The 23,167-nt window shown below is 39.7% G+C and overlaps 1 protein-coding gene across 1 annotated transcript in view; it reads left to right on the forward strand.

Moving 5' to 3' along the window:
• VEGFC (vascular endothelial growth factor C) overlaps positions 1 to 22,630 on the forward strand; it is a 215,731-nt gene extending 193,101 nt beyond the window's left edge. The window contains exons 4-7 of the mRNA XM_075347184.1: positions 5,533 to 5,687; positions 13,305 to 13,408; positions 17,651 to 17,984; positions 20,916 to 22,630. Coding sequence (XP_075203299.1) covers positions 5,533 to 5,687; positions 13,305 to 13,408; positions 17,651 to 17,984; positions 20,916 to 21,030 — 708 coding nt within the window. The 3' untranslated portion in view covers positions 21,031 to 22,630. The remainder of the gene's footprint in view (positions 1 to 5,532; positions 5,688 to 13,304; positions 13,409 to 17,650; positions 17,985 to 20,915) is intronic.
• Positions 22,631 to 23,167: the final 537 nt, after the last annotated feature.

Here is a 23,167-nt window from a genome sequence, read left to right on the forward strand (position 1 = left end):
GCTGAGGTGCAGTACCTCTGTGGCGACTGAAGTGCCACATTTGCACTTTTTGGATGTAAGTCAACCATGTTCCATATACAAACATTTTATTTTTAATATGATTTTTTTTTTTTTTTTTTTTTACACAAAACCAGTCCATTTTTTATGAAAATGAAGAGATGTAAAAAAAGTATTTTTGTGCCTTACATATGGTGATATGGAAAGATATCTCGTATGCAACATTTATATTTTTAGATAAATTTCTACACATTTAATTTTTTTAAATAAATCTATACGTCCACAAACCTGATGTGAAAATGGCCTTTACAGATTTTCCGCTGAGATACGTGATGCTTGTATCTGAGTTAGTTCAATAACTTTTATGATCAATGTGGCCACTCTTATATGTCTAATAATAAACTATTCTCCATTACAACTGAGAACCTCTGTGTAACATCTGTATAATTCACTCTGGTTGCATTACCTTTTAGGTGGTTAACCTAAAATTGGTTATTGTTTCTTTTCTCTCAATTTTCCACATCCCAGCAAAACCTGCTACATTCATTAGGACAGGCTTGTATTCCATAGCACCGGTCTGGCCTCAAGCAAATCTATTCACGGAGTAATATATTGTGCACTGTTAACATTTTCCTTTTTCTCAGTTTTCCCTTTTTTACAAGTACAGAAATAATAAACTTGGGATAATACAATAGAATATATAACTCTCAATACGTACATATAATATGCATGATATTTCAGTTACTTTTACTTTTTAATTATTATTTAATCCTTTCTATCAGGGTCAGTTTTTCTGTCTACTTTTATGGATTCATTTGTGTCTATTTTAGAAAGCTATTTATATTCAGGATTTTGTCCTATAAAATGCCGTTGTTTCTTTAAGACAAACAGTAACCACTTTGCATTCCAGAAGGGTCAGTTGTCTAATCATAGCCGTGTCCGGAGAATTACTCACCATAATTAACTTTTTGTTTTATTAACGGTAGGCGCTTTGTATTAAGTCAGAGACAGAGGAGTCGCTTGTAAAAGCTTACTAACTGTTATGCTTCAATTCCATCTACTGAGTGGCTCATGGACTTAATTTAGAAAACTCATAAGATACGTTCTCGAAAAATACCGGACATTGTAACCTGAGACGTGAGGACTCCAGATCTAAAAATAACCCAGTATCTCAGTGTTTTACTTTGTGTTCTGAATATTTATACCACAGATATATCTAGAATGTCTTATATCGGGAAACAAACCATATTCAGATTACTGAGCTCATACACTAATTGTCAAGAAGTCATTAATCTTGTCATCTTGTGGTCACTGTAACACTAATATGTTGTGTGGACCCTCCGTTATCATGCTTTATTGGAGATGTGAGATCAGTGACATCAGTTTTCTAAATGTGTATAAAATCTTACTTTGATTAATAGTGTATCGATAAATACAAATCTCAAAATCCTGTTCTGTAGTGCTGCACCAGGATTTGGCAAGATGCTGAGTATCCAGCTGATCACCAAAATGTTAGAGAAGTTCCCAGCTTTGTATTGTGTCACTTTGGTTGTAATCTTTCTTGCATGATTAATAGCTGAGCATAGTGGTGGATGAGGTTAAAGAAAGTTGATCTATACACTGCTAACTACACCTCTCTAAACATTAGCCAAGTAGACAAAAGTTAAGATACTCAATTGTTTCAGCAAGCTTTAGGGGTCTCAAATGCCTTATCTTCACCAATCAAAACTTCTGGCATATCACCACGACTTGTCGAAGGTTTACTGGAACACATCAGTTTGGTGTCTCTCAATGGTGACTGGTACTTAAGAATAAGAAGCATAGGCATCTCCAGTGGCTGACACAGTTGGAAGAGCATCCCTACACAAGTATATGGGCTCCTCTTTGTCTGTTACAGGACCTTCATCCTGATTTGAAAATGAAAGTAGGCCCCCTTACCATCTGGACCACTGAGCGGCTACACGCGTTGCACCAATGATATGTCTGCCCGGATCTTCTCATTATTTTTGATATGAGAGACACGTGATCTTCTTGGTGACCAAGTTAAGAAAAAAAATCTATCTAATCTAAATATTGCAAACAGTGATACCTGTCCCCATTGCCATAGCATTGAGAGGGTTGGGTTCAGATGTGCAGTTGCCTCAGCAAAAAATTCTTAAAGATGCACAATTTCAAAAGAAAAAAGAAAGATACTAAAAGTTGCATCTCTAGCACCTAAGGCCTGAGGCAGTGCACAAGAGCCAGATTTCTGTCTGGGTGCCCCGGATCTCCAGGTAGATGCCACTTTGAACTGGATTGGTATCCACACAGTTGGATCCTGTGTTAGAGCAAAGAGTGCGCGGACCCCTCCAGCAACTTTCTCCACATTATACAAGCCTGAACTGGTGTTGTGCAGGGGTGCACAAGCCTAATAGGTGAGCAGCCAATTGGCCTAGTTACTTTTAGCCCTCCACCACTAGATACCTTCACAGCGCATTCCCTTTATTTTTTTTTCCTATACTTTAAACTAGATTGGCATCAACACAGTTGGATCCTGTGTTAGAGCAAAGAGTCATAACTCTCTGTCCTATAGATCGCAGGCTATTGAAGGCATCCAGGCTGTTGTAGACCAATGGCTTACAAGATGGCAGCTTCCCATCTCAGGCAACACAATGACATAACTGTATTGTACCAGGCCAGGTTAGGTCAGTATTATCAATTTTTTTTTTGAGCATGGTGGCTCAAATGTAGCATTATTTCTTATTTGGAGCGACACGCAAGGGAAATCAGTACTTTTTAGGTGGCAGTCTGTGGGCAATATTTGTTGTAAGGGGGCATTACTACTCAATTAGAGGGCACAATATTTGCTTTTCTGCTGGAGCTATCGTCTCACTCAATGCCACTTGGTGCCCAAAATTGTTCCCTTTTTCAAAATCTGAAGACAGACTAGATTTGGATCCCAAACAGCTTTGGGTACAAGAAAACTAATGGGCACAGTTGCTAGACATATGTTTAAGTGAAGTGTGATTTTTCATTTTGGGTTGGAGCTATGAGTTAGTAAAAGTTAACTTAAGTTTAGGAATGATACATTATTTCGTGATTCATTTGCTATACAGATTATCCTTAAACAGATCCATTTTAGAGTTTCTCTTTGCTTATATATTTTTAGAAATTTCTGAGCAAAGCTACAAGAATTCTACAAATACCCCCAGCAGCTAAAATAAATCAGTACTACATTATTCACATATACTGACAGGATACCATAACTGTTCCTACACATACAGTTCACAAATGCCGTACTGGGAAATGTAGAATGTACAAAACTGCCTAAAACCAGCCATCGCATTTTCTGCCAAAGCATAGGAAATAAACTGTACATATATTTTGGGCTGTAAATGATTCCTGCTTCCTACAGAAACAAATACATGAGTGACATATTTTGGAGAAATATTTTGAACAACCTAAGTAAAGAGATCCCCTTTGTTTCCAACATGGTGTCAATGTTTCAACCTTGGTTTAGCCATTTCCAGTGTGAAGAAATGTTCCTGGCGTGTGTGGTTTTAATCTTCCCTGCTTATGATCCGTGTCAAATTTAAAAGCTCCTAACAGGCTTCTCACATCGGACACAGCTGCTTTCAGAAATGTCAGAAATGTCTTTGTGCCAACAATAAAAAAAAATACTCCGCATCCGAGTAGCAAGAATTCCACATTCCCCTTTTCTCCGCTGTGGAAAACTAATTTGTTTTGTCTGAACACCTTCGTGGTGTTAAAGTCGTGCAAATTAAATGCTGAAGAACGACCATACAAAACACTATTAATATGCAGCAAGAACAATGGGAGGATTTTGAATTAGATTTGTTCAATTTTGAAGTAACTAATCGAAATGATAGTAAAGTGCATCATTCTAAGTGTCTTATGTATATACACTAGTGTACATATCTGAAAATAAGTAAATACTATTCAAGTTGATTTATGAGCATGTTTCTGTCTTATTCTGTGCATTTTACTGCAGTTTTGTAGGTTTTTCTGCATTTTTTAAGTTATTGTGATTTTTACTATAGTATATAGATTCAGGAGCAGATCTTATGATTGCTTCTTTAATTTATAAAATAGGTTCCTGATATAAATCGTAAAGCTTTCCTTTAAGTGACTGAGGTTAAAAACTGCATAAAAACGGAAACTAAATGAAAAATTTGTGTAAACGTTCATATGATGATGTGTCACTGTTGTGTGACTGTGATGCTTTCGATGCTGAAAGGCAGTCACTCAGTCCTCTGAAAAGACTCATTGAGAAGCTCTTCTCCATTAATTGGAGGAGAGTAAGTGATATATTCTGCACTCTGCCACATTATTGTCACTACATCTAACCTGAACATACACCTAACATAAATCAGACCATTTCAACCTACCACTGTTTGGGATTTTGCACAAATGATAATTTCATTGACCTAACTGGCTACCAAAAATGTGCCACTTAAAGTGCCATTATCCTGTAATAATTCTACTTGATGCTTTTTTTTAAAGATGTTGTCCACTACTAGGACAACCTCTTCTGATTCCACATGTTTCCCCTAAGTGAAATAAAAAAAAACTATACTCACCTTTGCTGCCGGTGCAATTCCAGCAGTGTTGGAACTCATATTCCCGGGGCTAATGTAACGTCACGTGAGCCCCACGTCCAATCAACACCATCTTTTGTCTCCCCGCTTTCAGACTCAAGAGCAATCAACAGGAAGTAAGCTGCAGCTTCTTGTTGATCACTTCCTGTTGACCGAAGGCGGGGAGACAGAAGTTGGTGGTGATTGAACACAGGACTCCTGTTATATCACAACTTCATATGAACCCCTGGAACATGTGTACCGACACCCCTGGAACAGCATCAGGAAGGCTAGGTGAGTATAGGCTTTTTTATTTTACCTTGGGGAAATATGGAATCAGAAGAAGTTGACCTAGAAGTAGACAACATCTTTAAGTTCAATTTATGATTTTATATCTTACAAAAGACAAAACATAATACAGAAAAAAAGTTACAAATCTACCACCCAAAGTAGACATTATGCAAAGAAGATGAGATGCATTAGATAGCATCATAGAAGTCATATTAAGGGACACCCATTACACATTTAGCCAGTTCATTCTACTAGACTGAAACTAAATTTATAAAACTTCAGTTAGGTTTTTCATCCGTAAGAATGAGAATCAACATTTCCAAATGTATTCTTTAGAATATTGAATTTTAGTGATGGTTATGGTAAAGTTCCTATTACCACATCCACATTATTATGTATACAGGTGATCATAGAGCTCAGGTTCCTACTGTTCATAGTAACCTTTGGTCTCCAGAAATGCACCATGTGCACAACCCATGCGGAAATGGAAATCATTCAGACAGTTATAGTAATAGAGCTGTAAAAATCCATACTAATCTGTGTTAGGAACATCTTTACCTCTGCAATTTATCCTAATGTAATATTACACTACACATTAACTAGTTAATATCCTAATTAGTAAACGCTAGGACATTAATAACCTAAAACCTTTATTCTTTTTCCTTAGCTCTTTGAAATTACAGTCCCGCTTTCTCAAGGGCCGATAAAACCAGTAACCATAAGCTTTGCCAACCATACGTCCTGTCGGTGCATGTCGAAATTAGATGTTTACAGACAAGTCCATTCAATCATTAGAAGATCACTGCCAGCAACTCGAGTACAGTAAGTAGAAATGATTTAGCATATTCCTCTGCAGGGAAGGTTCCTATGATGTCACTGAGTAATTGTGAAGAGGTTCATGTAAAGTTCAGCACTTTTATTACCTGTGAATACTATGCATACTGTAGAGTTATGGTCCAAAACCAAGGAATCAAAAAGATGTCCACAGCATAAGAGACATCAAAATACCCAACAGCACAAAGTGTATGGTAATAGTTATAGTGAATCAATTAATATAACTGGTATACTATCCAATAATGGTAGGTCTACAATTGTTCCTTCTGATTTATGACTTTTTTTTACAACACAACAACAATTCAATAATGTTGGGAGAACTTGTGGGATAATGGAAGAAAAGGCAAATTATACCTCATGGGATCTAAATATAGTGTAGATTTCCTTTTCTTTAGTCATATCATAAAAGTCAAACCAAATCCCACATAACCTTCTTGGCTGCAATAGATTACATATCGGCTTTTACCATGTCCTAGTATGTGTTCAATCAGCTGGGGCTAAGTTTAGTTGCAGCTACATCAGCAGAAATGTTTTTTACATATGGTATTTCCTTCCAGGTTAACCTTTCCATGGAATAATCTGATTACAGTCTATGACTGCCTCTTAGCAAATCCATATATCATCTTATATGTATATATACACTCCCACCCCCACTAAGCCATGATGCTTGAAGAATTGGGCTTTGTGAGTCCTTTATTTAACTTTTATCAAAAATTCTAATTAATAAAGCCTACTGGGATTAGAATAGCATAAGGCTCTGTCCATACTGCATCTGTACCTAGAGTCTGGCCCATATGCTAAGGAGGCATATGCCCATAGTATGTACAGTCATGATGGATGCCAAGGTATTCATCCACCGAAAGGACCCACTGTAAAGAAATTTGTACTATATTCTATACGCTTCTTTGCAGTAGCCCTCTGTATAGGAAGGCGCAGCCTGCTGCACTTTCATATACAATAAAAGAAATGGTATGTGCATACTGGACAAACAGAGGCAAAAAGAGAACACGTTAGGCCTCTATCTGGTGAATTGACACTTGTGGCGATGTTACAGTAAAGCCCCAGGCTAGGACCATAGATGCAGTGTTCACCTAGCCTAATAAATCACGAATAGCTATAAATCTGTGAATGAGGTATCCAAAATAATAAAAAATGTACAGAAAAATGATCTAATAAAATCATAACATTTATTAAATATGACTTAAAAGGGGACCTCTTAATAATATACCAACCACATAATAAGGAGAAAAGAAGAGCAGGATAAGTATGAGTTATCGGATCGATTACGCAAATGACACTCTGATCAACCTCAGATCAGAGCCTGATCACCGTGTCAGCTTAGGGTGATCCAATTCTCTTGTATGAGAGAATCAGATCACAGGTGAGAAGATGAAGAACAACATTTATTCATCTTCTCTATTTTGTATGTTTGTGAAAATCAGATGTCATTCAAGTGTAGACTACTGATTTCCACCTGAATCGGCATGAGACAAGAAACTCTGATCAGCACTGCTCCCTAGTACAGTGGAACCTCGGTTTACAAGTAACTTGGTGTGCGAGTATTTCACTATACGAGCAAAGCTTGCTGTAAATTTGCAACTCAGTTTATGAGCAATCTTTGCTGTACGTGCAAATACTCACCGAACACACTTCCAGTTTCGTACTTTCACCGCACTCTGACCTGCTCTTGCAGTCCACACAAACACGCACAAACGCACACAAACACACACATATTATGCTCACCTTACCTTCCGTTCCCTTGCCGGCCTCCTGGTTCTTGTAGTCCGCAGGTATGTGTATCCGGTAACCATCACAATGATGGAGGAACTTCCGCTGTCAGCCACTTCTCAAAGACAGTGCGCTGACCAATCAGAGACAAACAGCTAATGCCTTTGATAGCGCGCAGGCCAATCAGAGGCAAGCGGCTAGTGCTTGTGACGTCTGCTGCTGAAGTGCTGACAGCGGAAGCTCCGGCATTGTCAAGCTGGTTACCGGATACACATACCTGCGGACTACAAGAACCAGGAGCCCGGCGAGGGAACGGAGGGTAAGGTGAGCATAATATGTGTGTATGTGTGCGTGTTTGTGTGTGTTTGTGCGTGTTTGTGCGTGTGTGGAATGGCACAATAGGGGACATTGCACAAGTTGTGGAACGAAATGTCTGAGCTTCCATTATTTCCTATGGGAAATTTTGCTTTGCTAGACAAGTAACTTGGTTTACAAGTACACTCCCAGAACGGAAGGTTCCACTGTATAACATTGGGCCTATAAAACATGTGAGCAAACCCTTAAAATGAGATGAGCATTAGGAGAGGAGTCCACTGAGATGCTCTTCTCTGGCTTAATTAACAAGTTGATTTCTATATGAAAAATAGAGACACATCTTGACTATTTCATCAATGTTTGCACAGTGTTTAATATTATATTTTTTTCTGAAATGAAGCATTGTCTGTAATGAATGACCCTGTTAGGATTTTATGTTGAAACAGTATAATCGCATTGATCAATTTCCTTTAAAGGAAACCTGGCAGATCCTCTGTGCCCCAACAATCACTTGCAGGTCTGTGTATATATCTCTATTCCCGCTCAACAGTTCCTTCATGTAGTTGCACACTTAAACAGATCTTTAGAAAAAGTATTTCTAAAGCCTGTCTATGAGATGCTAATTAGGGCTTTGACTAGTTGAGGGCGCAATAGTTCTTTGACTAGTCGGCCCACTTAGCATGTTATCATGCCCCTGTAGCTGTGATAACATGCTTTACTAATGGGGCGTCTTTGGCAGCGCTATATTAATCCATGCATGCTCACGTCTGTTTCCCTCAGCATTGAGCTTCTCTGATGCCGGTTCTATGCTTCCTGGCTTCAGAGAGGTTCACTGCGCATGATCGAAAGTCATCTGCGCTTCCGGTCATGCGCACTACTCTGAAGCCGGGTGTATGTGTGCTTCAGATAGGCTCACTACTCATGAAGTGCAGATGACTTCCAATAATGCGCAGTGAGCCGATCTGAAGCCAGGACGCATAGAACCAGCATCAGAGAAGCTCAATGCTGAGGGGAACAAAGCCACACACATGCGTTGCTTTGTATAGTGCTGCCAAAGACCCTTTTGTAAATCATGCCCATAGGGGCGTGATAAAATGCTAAGTGGTCTAGCATGTTAGTCGGGGAACTAAGACCCTCTCAATTAGTCACAGCCCTAATTAGCATCTCATAAACAAACTTTAGAAATACTTTTTATTTCAAAGATCTGTTTATGTATGCAACTACCTGAAGGGACAGTTAGGCAGGGAATATAGATATGTGCACAGAACTACTTGTGGTTCTGGGGCCACAGAGGATCTGATAGGTTACCTTTAAATCAGACCCAAAGCAATTTCGAATGTGAAGTTTGTATGACCTTCCTGTCTTTGCCCACAAAACATAAAGAAAGTTTCTCTGCATTCCTGTGAAATTGGCTTTGGAGGACTATTAGGGGCAGATCTGAGTGATAACACAACTCTGTGGAAATGTTTGGCACTTTATAAACTACATTAAATGTTGTTAGGAAATCACAGCCTCTGTCAGGGAAGGTGCCCCTAGTAAAAATCATAGATTTATATTCCATGAAAATATGGTTTAGGCTTTTTTTATTCTAAATTGTTTGGGTTGTTTTGATTTACTCGGATATAATATTATTTGGATCTTTTGTCACTTGCATTGTTGTTTCCAGTGGAGGCTTTGGCCTGCTGGCCCATTACACCTATCACAGACTATACAGAGTAGAGCCCTCGCTGTTTTAGGACTCCACAATCCATTGTCCTGACTTGGTTTTATTTATGTACAATGCAACACAGATGGTTTGAATTAAGTTTGTGATTGACTGCAGTCTAGACCTGAACGTTGCTGGCTGTTACGCGTTTCGGGTCTTCTTCCACTGCAGAGCTGCTCTCCTGTATTGTAATCCTAGCACTTTATTTCTAGCACCCAGTGGTAAATTCTTCCTTCTTTGATTGGGGAAGCACAGATAAACCTGTAGCATTAAACTTATATTTCAGCTTTTCCAATTGCTAGAAATTATGAAACAACTGCTTTCCATTAAGCACTTGAGAGTCACAAGCTACATATTAAAAGCTGAATAGTTGTCTGCAGCCAATCACAATCTCCCGTTCGGAACATCTGTGCTGAGTTTGAGAAAAACGATGTTCATTCATGGCAGCGACATGTGGGATATTGACAGGAGAGTGTTGTCTCACAGCTTCAAGAGCACTTCATACACGTGGCCCTTGAGATTTCCATGTTACTGTATACATAATAAAAGAATGTTTAAAGTGTGAACTGATTTATACTGATGTTCCATTTATAGACAAATACCTTGATTTGAATTACATATAAAGCAGATTTGTAGCAGAGCTGATTTAGTCAAGCTGCATAGCTGAGTGTCACATAGTGCCGTGATGCTACAAGGTATTATCGGTGATTTTCATCAGGTAACGTACAGCACTGATTGAACATCATTGCAGGAAAGAAATACATTCATTTTCATGACATTTACAAATTTTGGAAATTTTGAGTGTAAATGAATAGAGTAAATCATTTTTTTACACTATGGTTAATTTTTTGGGAGCTGATTTGTAGACTATGTATGATATTAAACACATTATCCTAGACTATTTATTCATTTTTACTATGTGCCAAAGGACTAACAGGCAGATAGATGCTAACTACTTGCCTGTTGTGCCTAACGCCGATCTCTGCTGCCTTGGTGCCGGAGTAGTGGCTTCTCTTCCTGTCTACTCTGTTGACAGGGCATCACTGTCGACATCATGCTGATTGACGGCCGGCTCCTCACTGCCTAAAAGCAGGGTGCCGGCTGTCAATCACCATGATGTCATCAGTCATACCCATCGACAGAGCAGCCTGGAAGCTGAAGACCTGCTCTGTTGACTTCAAGCAGCTGAGTCGCTGGCAGAAGTGGTTTGGGGCTGCTCTCAGATGGCGCAGGGTAGAAAAGCAAGGTAGTTAGCAACTACCTGACTGTTAGTTTTTAGGCCCATATCAAAAACAATAGTATAGTCCAGGACAACCCCTTTAAGCTTGTTAGCCTTATTTTAGGACTGTGTTGCGGATCATAAGTTATTATAAACATATTCGTTTTCAGTATGTCTGTGCTACATAAGAGATTTACAGTTTGATGAACATTTTGTGGAATCGCAATGACAAATTCAGTCAGGTGTATAAAGTACATAAAAAGTTGTTTCCATTGTTTCTATGATTGCAGTGTGAAATATGTAACACATTAATAAGATGCCATTATCATATCCATGACATATGCATGATTGTGCCACTTTGATTGTTAGGAAGTGACTGTATTATCACTTGATCAATATCTTTGAAGCACCATGCAGGAAGTTTAGAAACTGTCCCCTCCAGGTTTACGAACTACATTTGGATAGCCAAAAATCTATATACTGTGGAATTGACATCACTTTTTAAAAACAGAATTTTAAGGTTGAGTGGAAATGTATTTTGCCATCTGTTGATGTCTCCGCAACCCCTTGGAGCACCTCACAACTTCATTCTTTGGATATATGTTTCTAGGAAGATTGAAGGCTCTTTACATGTTATTATTTTTTATCATTGATTGATGATAGTTCTTTAAAATATGTGTATTCTTCAGCCTTATTCCCATCTTAGATTAATGCACATTAATGTCTGCTAGCTATAGTGATTATAGTCTACGGTGATGTAATAAAGTGGTTTTCCAGGTTTAACATCGCTGTCTTAGGGGTACTTTGCACGCTGCGACATTGCAAGCCGATGCTAGTGATGCCGAACGCGATAGTACCCGCACCCGTCACAGATGCGATATTTTGTGATAGCTGCCTTAGCGAACATTATCGCTACGGCAGCTTCACACGCACTTACCTGCCCTGTGACGTCGCTCTGGCCGGCGACTCGCCTCCTTCCTAAGGGAGCGGGTCGTGCGGCGTCACAGCGATGTCACACGGCAGGCGTTCAATAGAAGTGGAGGGGCGGAGATGAGCGGGACGTAAACATCCCGCCCACCTCCTTCCTTCCACATTGCCGGTGGAGGCAGGTAAGGAGATGTTCCTCGCTCCTGCGGCTTCACACACAGCGATGTGTGCTTCCGCAGGAACAAGGAACATCATCGTATCTCCTATTGGTGCGACATTATGAAAATGACCGACGCTACACAGATCACCGATTTACGAAGCTTTTGCGATCGTTTATCGGCGCATCTAGGCTTTACACGTTGTGACATCATTACCGGCGCCGGATGTGCGTCACTTTCAATTTGACCCCGACGATATCGCAGTAGTGATGTCGCAATGTGCAAAGTACCCCTTAGTCTTGGCATTTGTGCCTATGCAATTTTTTCACTTTATTACTTCTTCAGGAAACCTCTATTTTTTGTGAGGATACCTCTTATAGATTGTTAGGGGTACAGCAGCAAACATTGAATATTGAGTTTAGTTTATAGTATAAAGGTAACAAAGGTATCTTTACTTCCCAACGTGGCATTAGGCCATCTCTAATAAGTAATCTTGGATACATGATACGCCCTGTCTTGCTTGAATAAATGACCTCCTTATAGCACTTTGATCATTTGATGGATTTCTGTTGTGTTAGGTTTCTGGAATGAAAAATCGCTGGTTAAAAACGTTTCTTCATAATGACATCCTTCTGATTACTGTCCTCTCTTAAGGCATACATTAAAATTAGTCTACATAATGTACATAGGCCAGAAGGTAATGGATAATGAGGACTGAAAAACATTTTATTAATATTAGCTTCAAATTAAAGAGGTGGTTCACTACTGAGCATAGTGGTCACACATCGATGTAAAGCTCATAAAGAAGGCTTTTTTCAAATACCTCATGTAGTCAATTGTGCCTCTTACCAGTCCACTCATCCCCATCATGTGACCCCCGCGCTCTCTGACCTCTGGGATCCAGTGTCTGGTGATGTCATGTCAAATTCCAGTTGACCCGATATCACAGAGGCAGGTCCCAGTCTCCCTGAGTGACTGGGCTGTTGGCGGAGTTTCACCGCTTGTCACGGTTCAGCATCCAGTATTGCTTCTGCTTGCGTTGCTCTGCAGCAAAGGAAAGAGCATGTGAGATGAAGGGCTGTGACACGGGTTGAAACTACGCCCACAGCCCAGTCACTCAGGGAGACTGGGGCCCGCCTTGGCGATGTCGGGTCAGCTGGAAGTTGACGTGACATCACCGGATCTCAGAGGTCACAGAGTCCGAGGGTTACATGACGTGGATTAACGGACCACAATAGCGCCGCTCAGAGGCAGAATTGACTAAACAAGGTATTTGAAAAAAGGCCTTTCCTATGAGGTTTACATCGATGTGGCCACTATGCCTATTAGTGAACCACCCATTTAAATTAAAACACTACTTTGTACTGACCTACCATGGGAATTTTTCTCTTTACTATTTTCCCCTTTAAATATTATTGCCAACCTGCAATACAAAAGACAGCCTGTAGACTAGAGTGGTGCTGTTTCTACAACATTAATGTTTTCCTAACTCGTGATAATCCTATGACCTTTTTGCATAAGAATGAAATAACATTTTACTTTTTCTCTTTCAGCTGTCAAGTAGCGAATAAGACCTGTCCCCGAAACTATATTTGGAACAACCATTTGTGCAGATGTATACAGCATCATGACATTTCATCGTACCATGAGGAATCAGGTAAGAGATTTCCCCCATGGGAATGCATTAGGAGAATATCCTCTCAGTATATGAGTTGTTTGTTCTTATTATCTACATCTCCAAGGATCCCTGGGTCATTTTCTTGCTCATAAGTTATGGATCACATAAATCATGTCTTGTATTGGATAATTATACTTATTAGTAATGACGTAATATCATGTTAGGGCTCTATGGTTTCATGATTATGAATAATGTCGCAATGTGACAACTTCTTTTATTATCAAGATAAGAAAATTACAGCAGTGCAATATGATCTCCATTACAATAACATATATGCTTAATGTCAGAGGATTCTTTGTGTGTCTTCCATCTATCCATCCATTTAATCCAGTTAAAGGATTTCCATGAATCTGATGACATTTTATTACCTCCCTGCTACAGATCTAAGAGTATCTGTCACCAGACTTATCTTTATTACTTTACTGTTATTTACGTATTTGCCTTTCTGCATTGTGTATCGTGCAAACTATAAAACCCAAAAACTAACTACAATAGAATAATGCCCTTAATGTCAGTGGATTCTTATGCGCCTTCCTACCATCTATTTAGCATTAAAGGATTTCTGTGAATCAAAGGTAGCTCCTGGATCATGACTACTATAAGTGTTTTGGGAGTTTATATGCAAATTGTCTCTTAAGTGAACTCTAGTGCCACCTATTGGAAGTAACAATCCTAAAAGTCAAAAGTGACCCTTTAACAAGCCTTCTCATATGACGTACGATTTCTACCAGATCAGGCCCTCATTTTGCAGTGTTTCGGGGTGATTGCTCCTCATCAGTGCAAAGTATGAGATCTGATCTAACTGTATGAGAAGCTAAGAAGGGGTCTAAAGGAAAAACTATTCTTTCTGCAGAGACTGACACACCATTTCAGCATGCCAGTGAGGAGACTTATCGCTGCAATGCTCCTCTGGGAAATATGCAGATTGTCTCTTCAGGGAGGAAGGAGACAAACTCTAGTGCCACCTATTGGAAGTAGCAATTCTAAAAGTCAAAAGTGACCCTTTAATGAGCCTTGTCATATGGCTTAGGATTTATGCCAAATCTTCAATTTGCAAACATGGTGTTTTGCGGTGATTGCCGCTCATCAGTGCAAAGTATGAGATCTGATCTGGTTGTGTGAGAAGCTAAGATGGAGTTTAGTTATAAGACATCTCAAAGTAAAAATTATGCCCTGGGATTCAAAGCAGTTTCCAAGATTAGCCATGTGTTTCCCTTCCATCTTGATAAAATCTCGGAGACACCGTGGGTGAGACTTATCAAGCTAAAGGCACTAGAATTTTAATGCATTTTAATCCAGAATAATGTCTTTTATGACTTGCACCATATTTATTTATGTATCTTTTATACCTTGTTTGTCAAGGGGACATGGTTTGAGAAAAAGTTAGTATGGCCCAATGTTCAAAACTGTGTGCTAAAATTTTGGTACAAATTTCTCACACAAAATAAGCCAACTAATAGGCTTTGTAAGCTTAATTTAGATAGTTTTAAGATGTACTATCTATCTTTTAGCATGAAGCACTGTCATAAATCTGGCAAATTTGAAGAATGTTTAATCTAAGTTTAAATTGTCTCTCCAGGAAAGGAGACAAACTCTAGTGCAGCGCCACCTATTGGATGTAGCGATCCTAAATGTCACAAGTGGATTTTTAACAATCCTTTGCATATGACTTAGGATTTATGTCAGATCAGAATCCCAATTTGCAGACACGGTGTTTCGGGGTGCTTGCCCCTCGTCAGTGCAAAGTATGGGGTGTCTGATCCGGCTCATGAGAAGCTATATCTCAAGTCTAAGTTCAACATGTCAAAGATTTAGACAGAATTGATAAATCTTCCTCACAGATGTTGGAGATATCTGGGGCCCTAGGCTCAGAACTTAGTGACCCATTGTGAACCTTTGTGTTTCTGATGACTCAACACTGTGCAATCCATTACTGGACTATAGTCGTGTCCACTGACTTCCATTTGTGCAATATCCAGTTAGGTCACCCAATACTCCAGTTGTCCCATTAAGCTCTCCTAAATTTATTGACTTAAGGTCATTTTACTTGGAATGAAGATCATTCAAACAAATGCTCACAATCATTTCTCAGTGTAAACACGCCCAGCGATCAACAAACACATATTTCCGTAAATGGGGAATGTGCTGCCAACATGAATTAAAATGACTGAAAACTAATGATAATATGAATGGTCTTTTGCACAAATGCAGACTCGTTGATTCTTGAATGTGAAGGTTAACAAGTTCTTCAATTCTCAATTGCTGCTCGTTGTGGGCAGTTTGTCTACCCATATGAAAGAATGTTTAAAACCCCCACACAGAATAGATGCCTGCCCACCAACATATTTTTCTTTATTCCTCCAAGCACAGGAACACTTGGCCGAGTGCACCTTCCTTGTGTTCCCTTTTAGAACATATCTCACAGAGAACAAATGAATTGGCAATTACACATCCAACACAGTATAATCATTGAGCTGATCCTTCCTCTACATCATCTCTCCACTTTCACACATTAGACAGTTGGCTTATCACCAAGATATTAGCAGCTTCAGATTAGTTTGGTTTAATGTGTATGGGGGCCAACACATAGCACAGATTGTAGCAATGAGAAGATGGCCACTTCAAGGTCAAAAGACATTCTATATGATTACAAGGGGCTGCTGATAAGTCTTTGGCTTTGTGATTTTTTTTTGTTTCTAATGAATGTTGCATCACATGAAAGCCTTATGTGTCTAATAGATATTTTCAAAATTTTGTGTTTGTTGCTCATGGCAGCAGTGTTCTATGCCCATGGGAAAACAAAATAATGTGATATTCACAGCAACTGAGAGCAGAGAAGTGATAAAATTCTTGTTTCTGCAAGAAACGTCCGTGAAGGATATTCATGGTGATATGTCGCAGACATTGGGGAATCAATGCCCTTCATATTCCACAGTTAAGAATTGGGTTGCCAAATTTAAAATGGGCCACTTCAGCACCAATGATGAGGAACATCCTGGATGACCGAGAGTGGTTGTTCTTCTGGAGATCATCGATGCTGTGCACAACCTCATACTGGAGAATCAACGAATTTCAAATAAAGCAATAGTAGACATCATGGGGATTTCCAGTGAACGTGATTTTATCCTTATCCATGAACATTTGGACATAAGGAAGCTATCTGCAAAGTGGGTCCCCAAATGTTTGACAACAGATCAGGGAAGCATGCGAGTGAAAACTTCCTGGTCTATTTGTCAGCACTTCTGGACTGATAAGAATTTCCTGGATCGACTGGTTACTATGGATGAGACCTGGATTTATTTGTATGACTCTGAAAACAATGAGAAGTCAAAAGAAATGTTCTCCTCATCCAAAGAAGTTCAGGGTGCAAATATCAGCCACTAAGGTGATGGCGTCTGTGTTCTGGAAAAAGGAGGACGACCTGCTAGTGGGTTACCTTCAAAAGGGTTCCACCATCAATGCAAGGTATTACATTGAACTTTTGGACCAATTGATGGCAACGCTGAAGGCCAAAAGGCGCGGCAAGCTGTCCAAAGGAATCGTGTTCCTGCAAGTCAACGCCTCCACTTACACTGCACAAGTGACCATGGCAAATCTGGCAGAGCTAGGCTTCCAGCTGGTTGACCACACACCTTATTCACCAGATCTAGCTCCCTCTGATATCATCTATTTCCAAACCTGAAGAAACACCTCAAGGTTACTAAATTTTACACCATTTCTGATGCCATGGCTTCTACGGATGCCTGGTTTGAGGCACAACCAAAATCTTTTTTGTAGGTTTACAGAACTAGGAATACCAATGTAAGAAGTGTGTTGACATCAGTGGAGAGTATGTGAAATAAATGTAAAGTTTCATCATCCTATCTCATTTCTTTCTGAGTTATGCCAAAGACTTTTCAGTAGCCCCTCGTTTGTAGGTGTAGACAGCTCATTGTATTGCCATTAGTGTTACATTCATGGCTTTATCACCTGTAAGTTAGTGAAATATAAAGTGAAATATTTGTGAATATGTTCAGTAACAGAAGATTCACAGTGGACCATACAAACACACAAATCCATAGCTATGTACTGGTACTATGGTTAAAAAAAGGCATGAATACATCAAGGGCGATCAGGGAAGGGCCGACAATTTTGATATGTCTGTTATGGAAATGGAAATGGTTACCACATTTGCAAAATGCACTAGTACATTAGTTTTATATTTATTTTTATGTTTCCTAGACTCCTCTGAAGCTTTCCATGACATTTGTGGTCCAAACAAAGAATTAGATGAAGAAACCTGTCAATGTGTCTGTAAGGGTGGTTTGTTGCCGTCAAGCTGTGGTCCTCATAAAAAGCTGGATCGATCATCTTGTCAATGTGTCTGCAAAAACAAACTTCGTTTAAATTCCTGTGGAACCAACAAAAAGTATGATGAAGAGAGGTGCCAGTGTGTGTGTAAGAAGACATGCCCAAGCCACCAGCCTCTGAATCCTATTAAATGTGCATGTGAATGTGTAGAAACGCCAAACAAATGTTTCCTTAGAGGAAAGAAATTCAATCATCAAACATGCAGGTAAATGGATAGAATTGTGTCATTGTCTCAAATACTGGATTTTGACTAAACATTTGATGTAAAAAATTGACCATGAAACAATCAAAGTAAAGCAACCGTCACATTTAACGACTTACCAGCGATCCCGATAACGATGCAACCTGATAAGGATCGCTGGTAAGTCGCTGGGAGGTCGCTGGTGAGATGTCACACAGTCAGACCTTACCAACAATGCAGTAACGATGAGTGACCTGTATAACAATGAGTGACCTGTATAGGGGGTCATTGTTAGGTATCAAACACAGGACATCACCTTTGAAGAAAATGGTCCGGACCCTTTTGCAATGACTAGCGATCTCACAGCAGGGGCCTGATCGCTGGTAGGTGTCACACAGAACGAGATCGCTGGCAAGATCGTTACTGCATCACAGAAACGGTGACGCAGTAACAATCTCATTAGCGATCTCGTTGTGTGTGACGGGGCCTTAACTTTGTATTATAAACTTTATTTTCATAATGCGTCATTCATTTCTGATTACTAAGCTATGTCCACATGCAATGTATATATTCAGGTAGGTCCAGAAATATTTGGACAGTGACCAGATTTTAATGGTTTGGGCTCTGTACACCACTATTTCTTATCTAAAATGAAACAACTACAATGCAATTGAGTTTAGACATTCAGGTTAAATTAAAGGGGTTGAACAAAAATATCCGCTGAAATGTTTAGGAATCGCAACTATTTTTCTACAAAGTCTCCTCATTTCAGGGGCTAAAAAGTAATTGGGCAAATTACCTTTACCATACATTATTTGTTTTTAGTACTTTGTAATGAATGCTTTCCAAGCAATGACTGCCTGAAGTCTGGAAGCGGTAGACATCATCAAACACTTGTTTTCCTCTTTTGTGATGCTTTGCCAGCCTTTACTGCAGCTGTGTGTTTATGTTTATGGGTCTTTCTGCATTGTGTTGTCTTAATCACGTGAGACATATGCTTGAGATCCAGAGAATGACTGCCATTACAGAATATTCCACTTCTTTGCCTTACAAAAACTACTGGGTTGCTTTCTCAGTATGTTTTGGTTCATCGTCCATCTGCACTGTAAAGCATTGTCCAATCAACTTTGCTGCATTGGGTTGAATCTGAGTAGAAAGCATAGCCCTAGAAACTTCAGATTTCATCCGGCTGCTTCTCTTTTCAGTCACATCATTAATAAACACTAGTCATCCAGTCCATTGAAAGCCATGTATGCTTGATCAACACACTGACTCCATCATGTTTTAGAGAGGATGTGATGTGCTTTGGATCTAGAGCCCTTCCAAACCTTTTCTATACTTCCTTTTCCCATCATTCTGGTACAAATTGATAACAGTTTCATCTGTTAAAGGAATGATTTTTCAGAACTGGGCTGGCTTCTTTAGATTTTTCTTTGGCAAAGTCTAATCTGGCCTTTCTATTTTTAAGGCTTATTTGTGGTTTGCATTTTGTTGTGAACCCTCTGTATTTGCTCTCAAGAAGTCTTTATGCTATGGTTCTTCACTTGGTTGGATCTTGTTAACAGGATTTTCATCACCATGGAAAAGATTCTGCTATCATCTACACTGTTGTCTTCCATGGACGTCTAGGCCTTTTTGAATATCCAAGCTCACCAGTGGGTTATTTCTTTTGGAGAATATTTTAAACTGTTTGTTTGGCCACTTATAGCATTTTCACTATCTCTCTGATGGATTTCTTCTTTTTTCTTCAGCCTAATGATGTTTTTTATTTGCTTCCATAGAGAGCTCCTGACTCCATGTTGTGGGTTCACAGCAACAGCTTTCAAATGCAAATGTCACACCTGGAATGAGCTCCAGACCTTTTACCTGTTTAATTAATGATGGATTAACGAGGGCATAGCCCACGCAGCCCATTAAAGAGCTTTAGAGATAATTGTCCAATTATACTATTTTTTTTACTTTTTACTATATTTATTAGCTCCCTTGGGGGACTTAAACCTAAGTTTATCTGATCACTTGTAGTATACACTTGTAGTGTACACAGCAATATTACTGTATTGCTGCATATAGTAAAAATCATGGACCCATTTGAAGCCCAACCATGGGTTTAAAAGGTGCTTCATCTTCAGTAGACCCCCAGCTCTTATGGAAACTCATCAGTACCACACAATTATGTCACAGGGGTGTGAATGGATGCATAGAATGATGCCCCCCCATGTGGCATGCTGTTAATGCTAGTGTGAGACTGGCATTTAACAGGTTAACAGCTGGGCACCACGGTGGGTCCTGGCTATGTGTTATAGAATTTATCTGCCGGGTATGGGGCAAGCTCACCCCATGCATGTGCTACCTACTTGCGCCGTACATGTACAGTGGATGCTGGTAAGGGGTTTAAGAGGTTGTCCCTTTTCAGAAAATCCCTGTCCCCAGTTTGCAGCTCTGTCAGACAACACCCCACAGCCTCCCCACAGCACGATGCTGCCACCACCATATATGACAGGTGTTTTCAGGGTGATGTGCAGTGTTAGTTTTCTGCCAAACATATTGTTTTTCATTTAGAGCATTGGTTGTACTTTGGTCTCCTCTGACCACAGCACCTTCTTCCACATGCTAGCTGTGTCCTCTACATGGCTTTTTGCAAACTGCAAACTGGACGCCTTATGACTTGCTTTGAAAAATGGCTTTCTTCTTGCCATTGGTCCAATACTCATTATGTGAAAGTAGCTTTACTCTTCTTAGAAGCATTATGAAAAGTTAAGTTAATGGTAATGATTAAATTAATGGTAGCAACCAGTCATGATTTTGACATGGAACAGATACTATGTGGTCGGGGCTACCATGGGCTACTCTATGGTCCTGTTGCTAATGCGCTTCAGAATTTATATGATTGAACATTATAAGAATATTTTTTACCTCTACTTCTAATCCGGGACTAATTCTTATTTTCTTTTGTAGCTGTGAAAGACTACCCTGTGCAACTCGACCGAAACAGTGTGATCCTGGTTTTTACTATAGGGAAGAAGTTTGTCGGTGTGTACCCACATTTTGGAAAATACCAGACATGAAATAATTACCGCACAGCACATGATTCATTTGCCTCTGAAAAGAAGGAACTCTTAATTTTATTCTAACTTTGGGAACCACTTTTACATTGGAAACCGTATGTGGAGCACGGACATATGCATTGTACAGTATCTAAAACGGGACCCAAAGTGATAGATCGAGCAAGATTTTTTGGACCCATTTAGGACTTAATGGGTCATGTGCAATGACAAAAGCAAGTTTATGGTTTTCCTGTGATTTTTTTTTTTTATCAAGATATTGACTATATAATTTATTACCACTAAAAATATTGTGCAGCATTCCTGTTTATAGCAATAGCAATGTAAAGGCGCACTGTGATTAATATTTTTATATTATGTAAAATATGTTTAAAATAAAAAAACTGAAACTTGTGCTATAAGCCACCAATATGTTCAGTTGGATTCTGTATCACACCTCAAGAGTATCCATGTGTAAGACAATATATTTTTTTATTCTAAGTATTTTTGAATTTTGCAATTGAGATTCTGTTTCATACTGCAAAGTTGCCATCAGTGTTGCACTGGCTTCATGTTTCTAGGTCTCATGTTAATTGAAGGAAGCACCTGAAAATGGAAGTCTACTAAGTACTTTACTTTATTGTATGTCAGTATAGACCTCTAATGTGTTATCAGATACATAATTGACGTTAGGATTATTGGGCACAACTCTAAGGCAAGCTGGGTACATGTCAGTGCTGGTTAATGAGAACCTGTCATTTAGCAATGTAAAGTAAATTCATGGCTATAATGGCGCTGGTTTACTAATGATTAAACTCATACCTTTGGTGAAGGAATCTGATCTCGGGTTGTTGTTTAATCAGCCTCTGAAGATTTCTTCTAATCACAGCATCGGGGCCAGACTGTGGGTAGGGTCTTCTTCAGCTTCTTTACCCCATCACTTGCCTCTAAGGTGTCTATGATAGGTCACTAATTATTTATTGATCTGTCTCCTTTATGAAATTTCATGGCACCTCTGTTGTCATTGCGGTAGGTGGCACCCATCCAATGTGATTTCACCAATAAGGGTCAGCAGACACGGCGAGTAATACGGAGCGAGTGGAATGCGATCAAAAAATCGCATTCCACTCTGACCAATATTACCCTAATCAGCCCTAATCAGACTGAGAAAACAATCGTAGCATGCTGTGGATGGAATATGATCCTGTTTCCCTCGCACCCATTCAAGTCTATGGGGCGACAGAAGCATCGCATTGCACTCGCATTACACCGGTGTAACGCGAGTGCAGTGCGATTCTCGCATCAGCCGGCAACGGAGGAGAGAGGGAGATAAATCCCTCTCTCTCCTCTGTAGCACCGGTCCTCCCCTCCGCAACTGTGGTCTGATCGCACGATCGGACCACAATCACATGATACTTGGCTCCCGCTGTGCTGTGAGCATGAGCCAAGTGTCATGCGAGGATTCACAGTAATCCCCGTGTGGCCTCAGACAAAAACTGGTGCTGGAAGGCAAAATCTCGATCTGTGCATGCACCACCTCCTGCACCATTTTGTTGAAGAATGACTATACAATCACACTGCGCAGGCCTCACCCACCCCAATGACGATGGCAGTACCACAAAATTTCAAAAAGGAGGCAGGTTACTGAATAATCAGTGACCTGTCATAAACACAAATAAGGCACATGGAGGAGCAGAGGATCAGAAGAAGATCCTACCCCCAGGCTCGCCCCGATGCACAGGGCTGTCATTAGAAGAGAACTTCAGAGGCTAATTACCAACCACAGTTTGAATTCCTTAACCAAAGGTATCAGTTTAATAAGTATAACAGCATCATTATGGCCATGGCTTTACTTTATATGGCTAAATCCTGCTAACAAATTCTCTTTAAAGGTAATATATTGCAGGCACATTAAATATCCTGTGTTAGTATTAAAGGGTTTACCCAGACTCTTAAAATAGTACCCTAACCCCAGAAACTGCTGCTTCAGCGTTGATGCTCTGGGGGCTCCTACTGGTCTTGCCTGTGCCACAGCATTGATGTCATATGACTGCTGTAGCCAATTGCTGGCTTTAGTGGTCTTGTGCCATACACATGCAAGCATCACCACTGAGTGCAGTGGTTGGTTGCAGAAGTAATATAAATGAGAAGCATGACATTAAAAAA

The sequence above is a fragment of the Anomaloglossus baeobatrachus genome, chromosome 1, assembly GCF_048569485.1.
Source record: "Anomaloglossus baeobatrachus isolate aAnoBae1 chromosome 1, aAnoBae1.hap1, whole genome shotgun sequence".
Taxonomy (NCBI): domain Eukaryota; kingdom Metazoa; phylum Chordata; class Amphibia; order Anura; family Aromobatidae; genus Anomaloglossus; species Anomaloglossus baeobatrachus.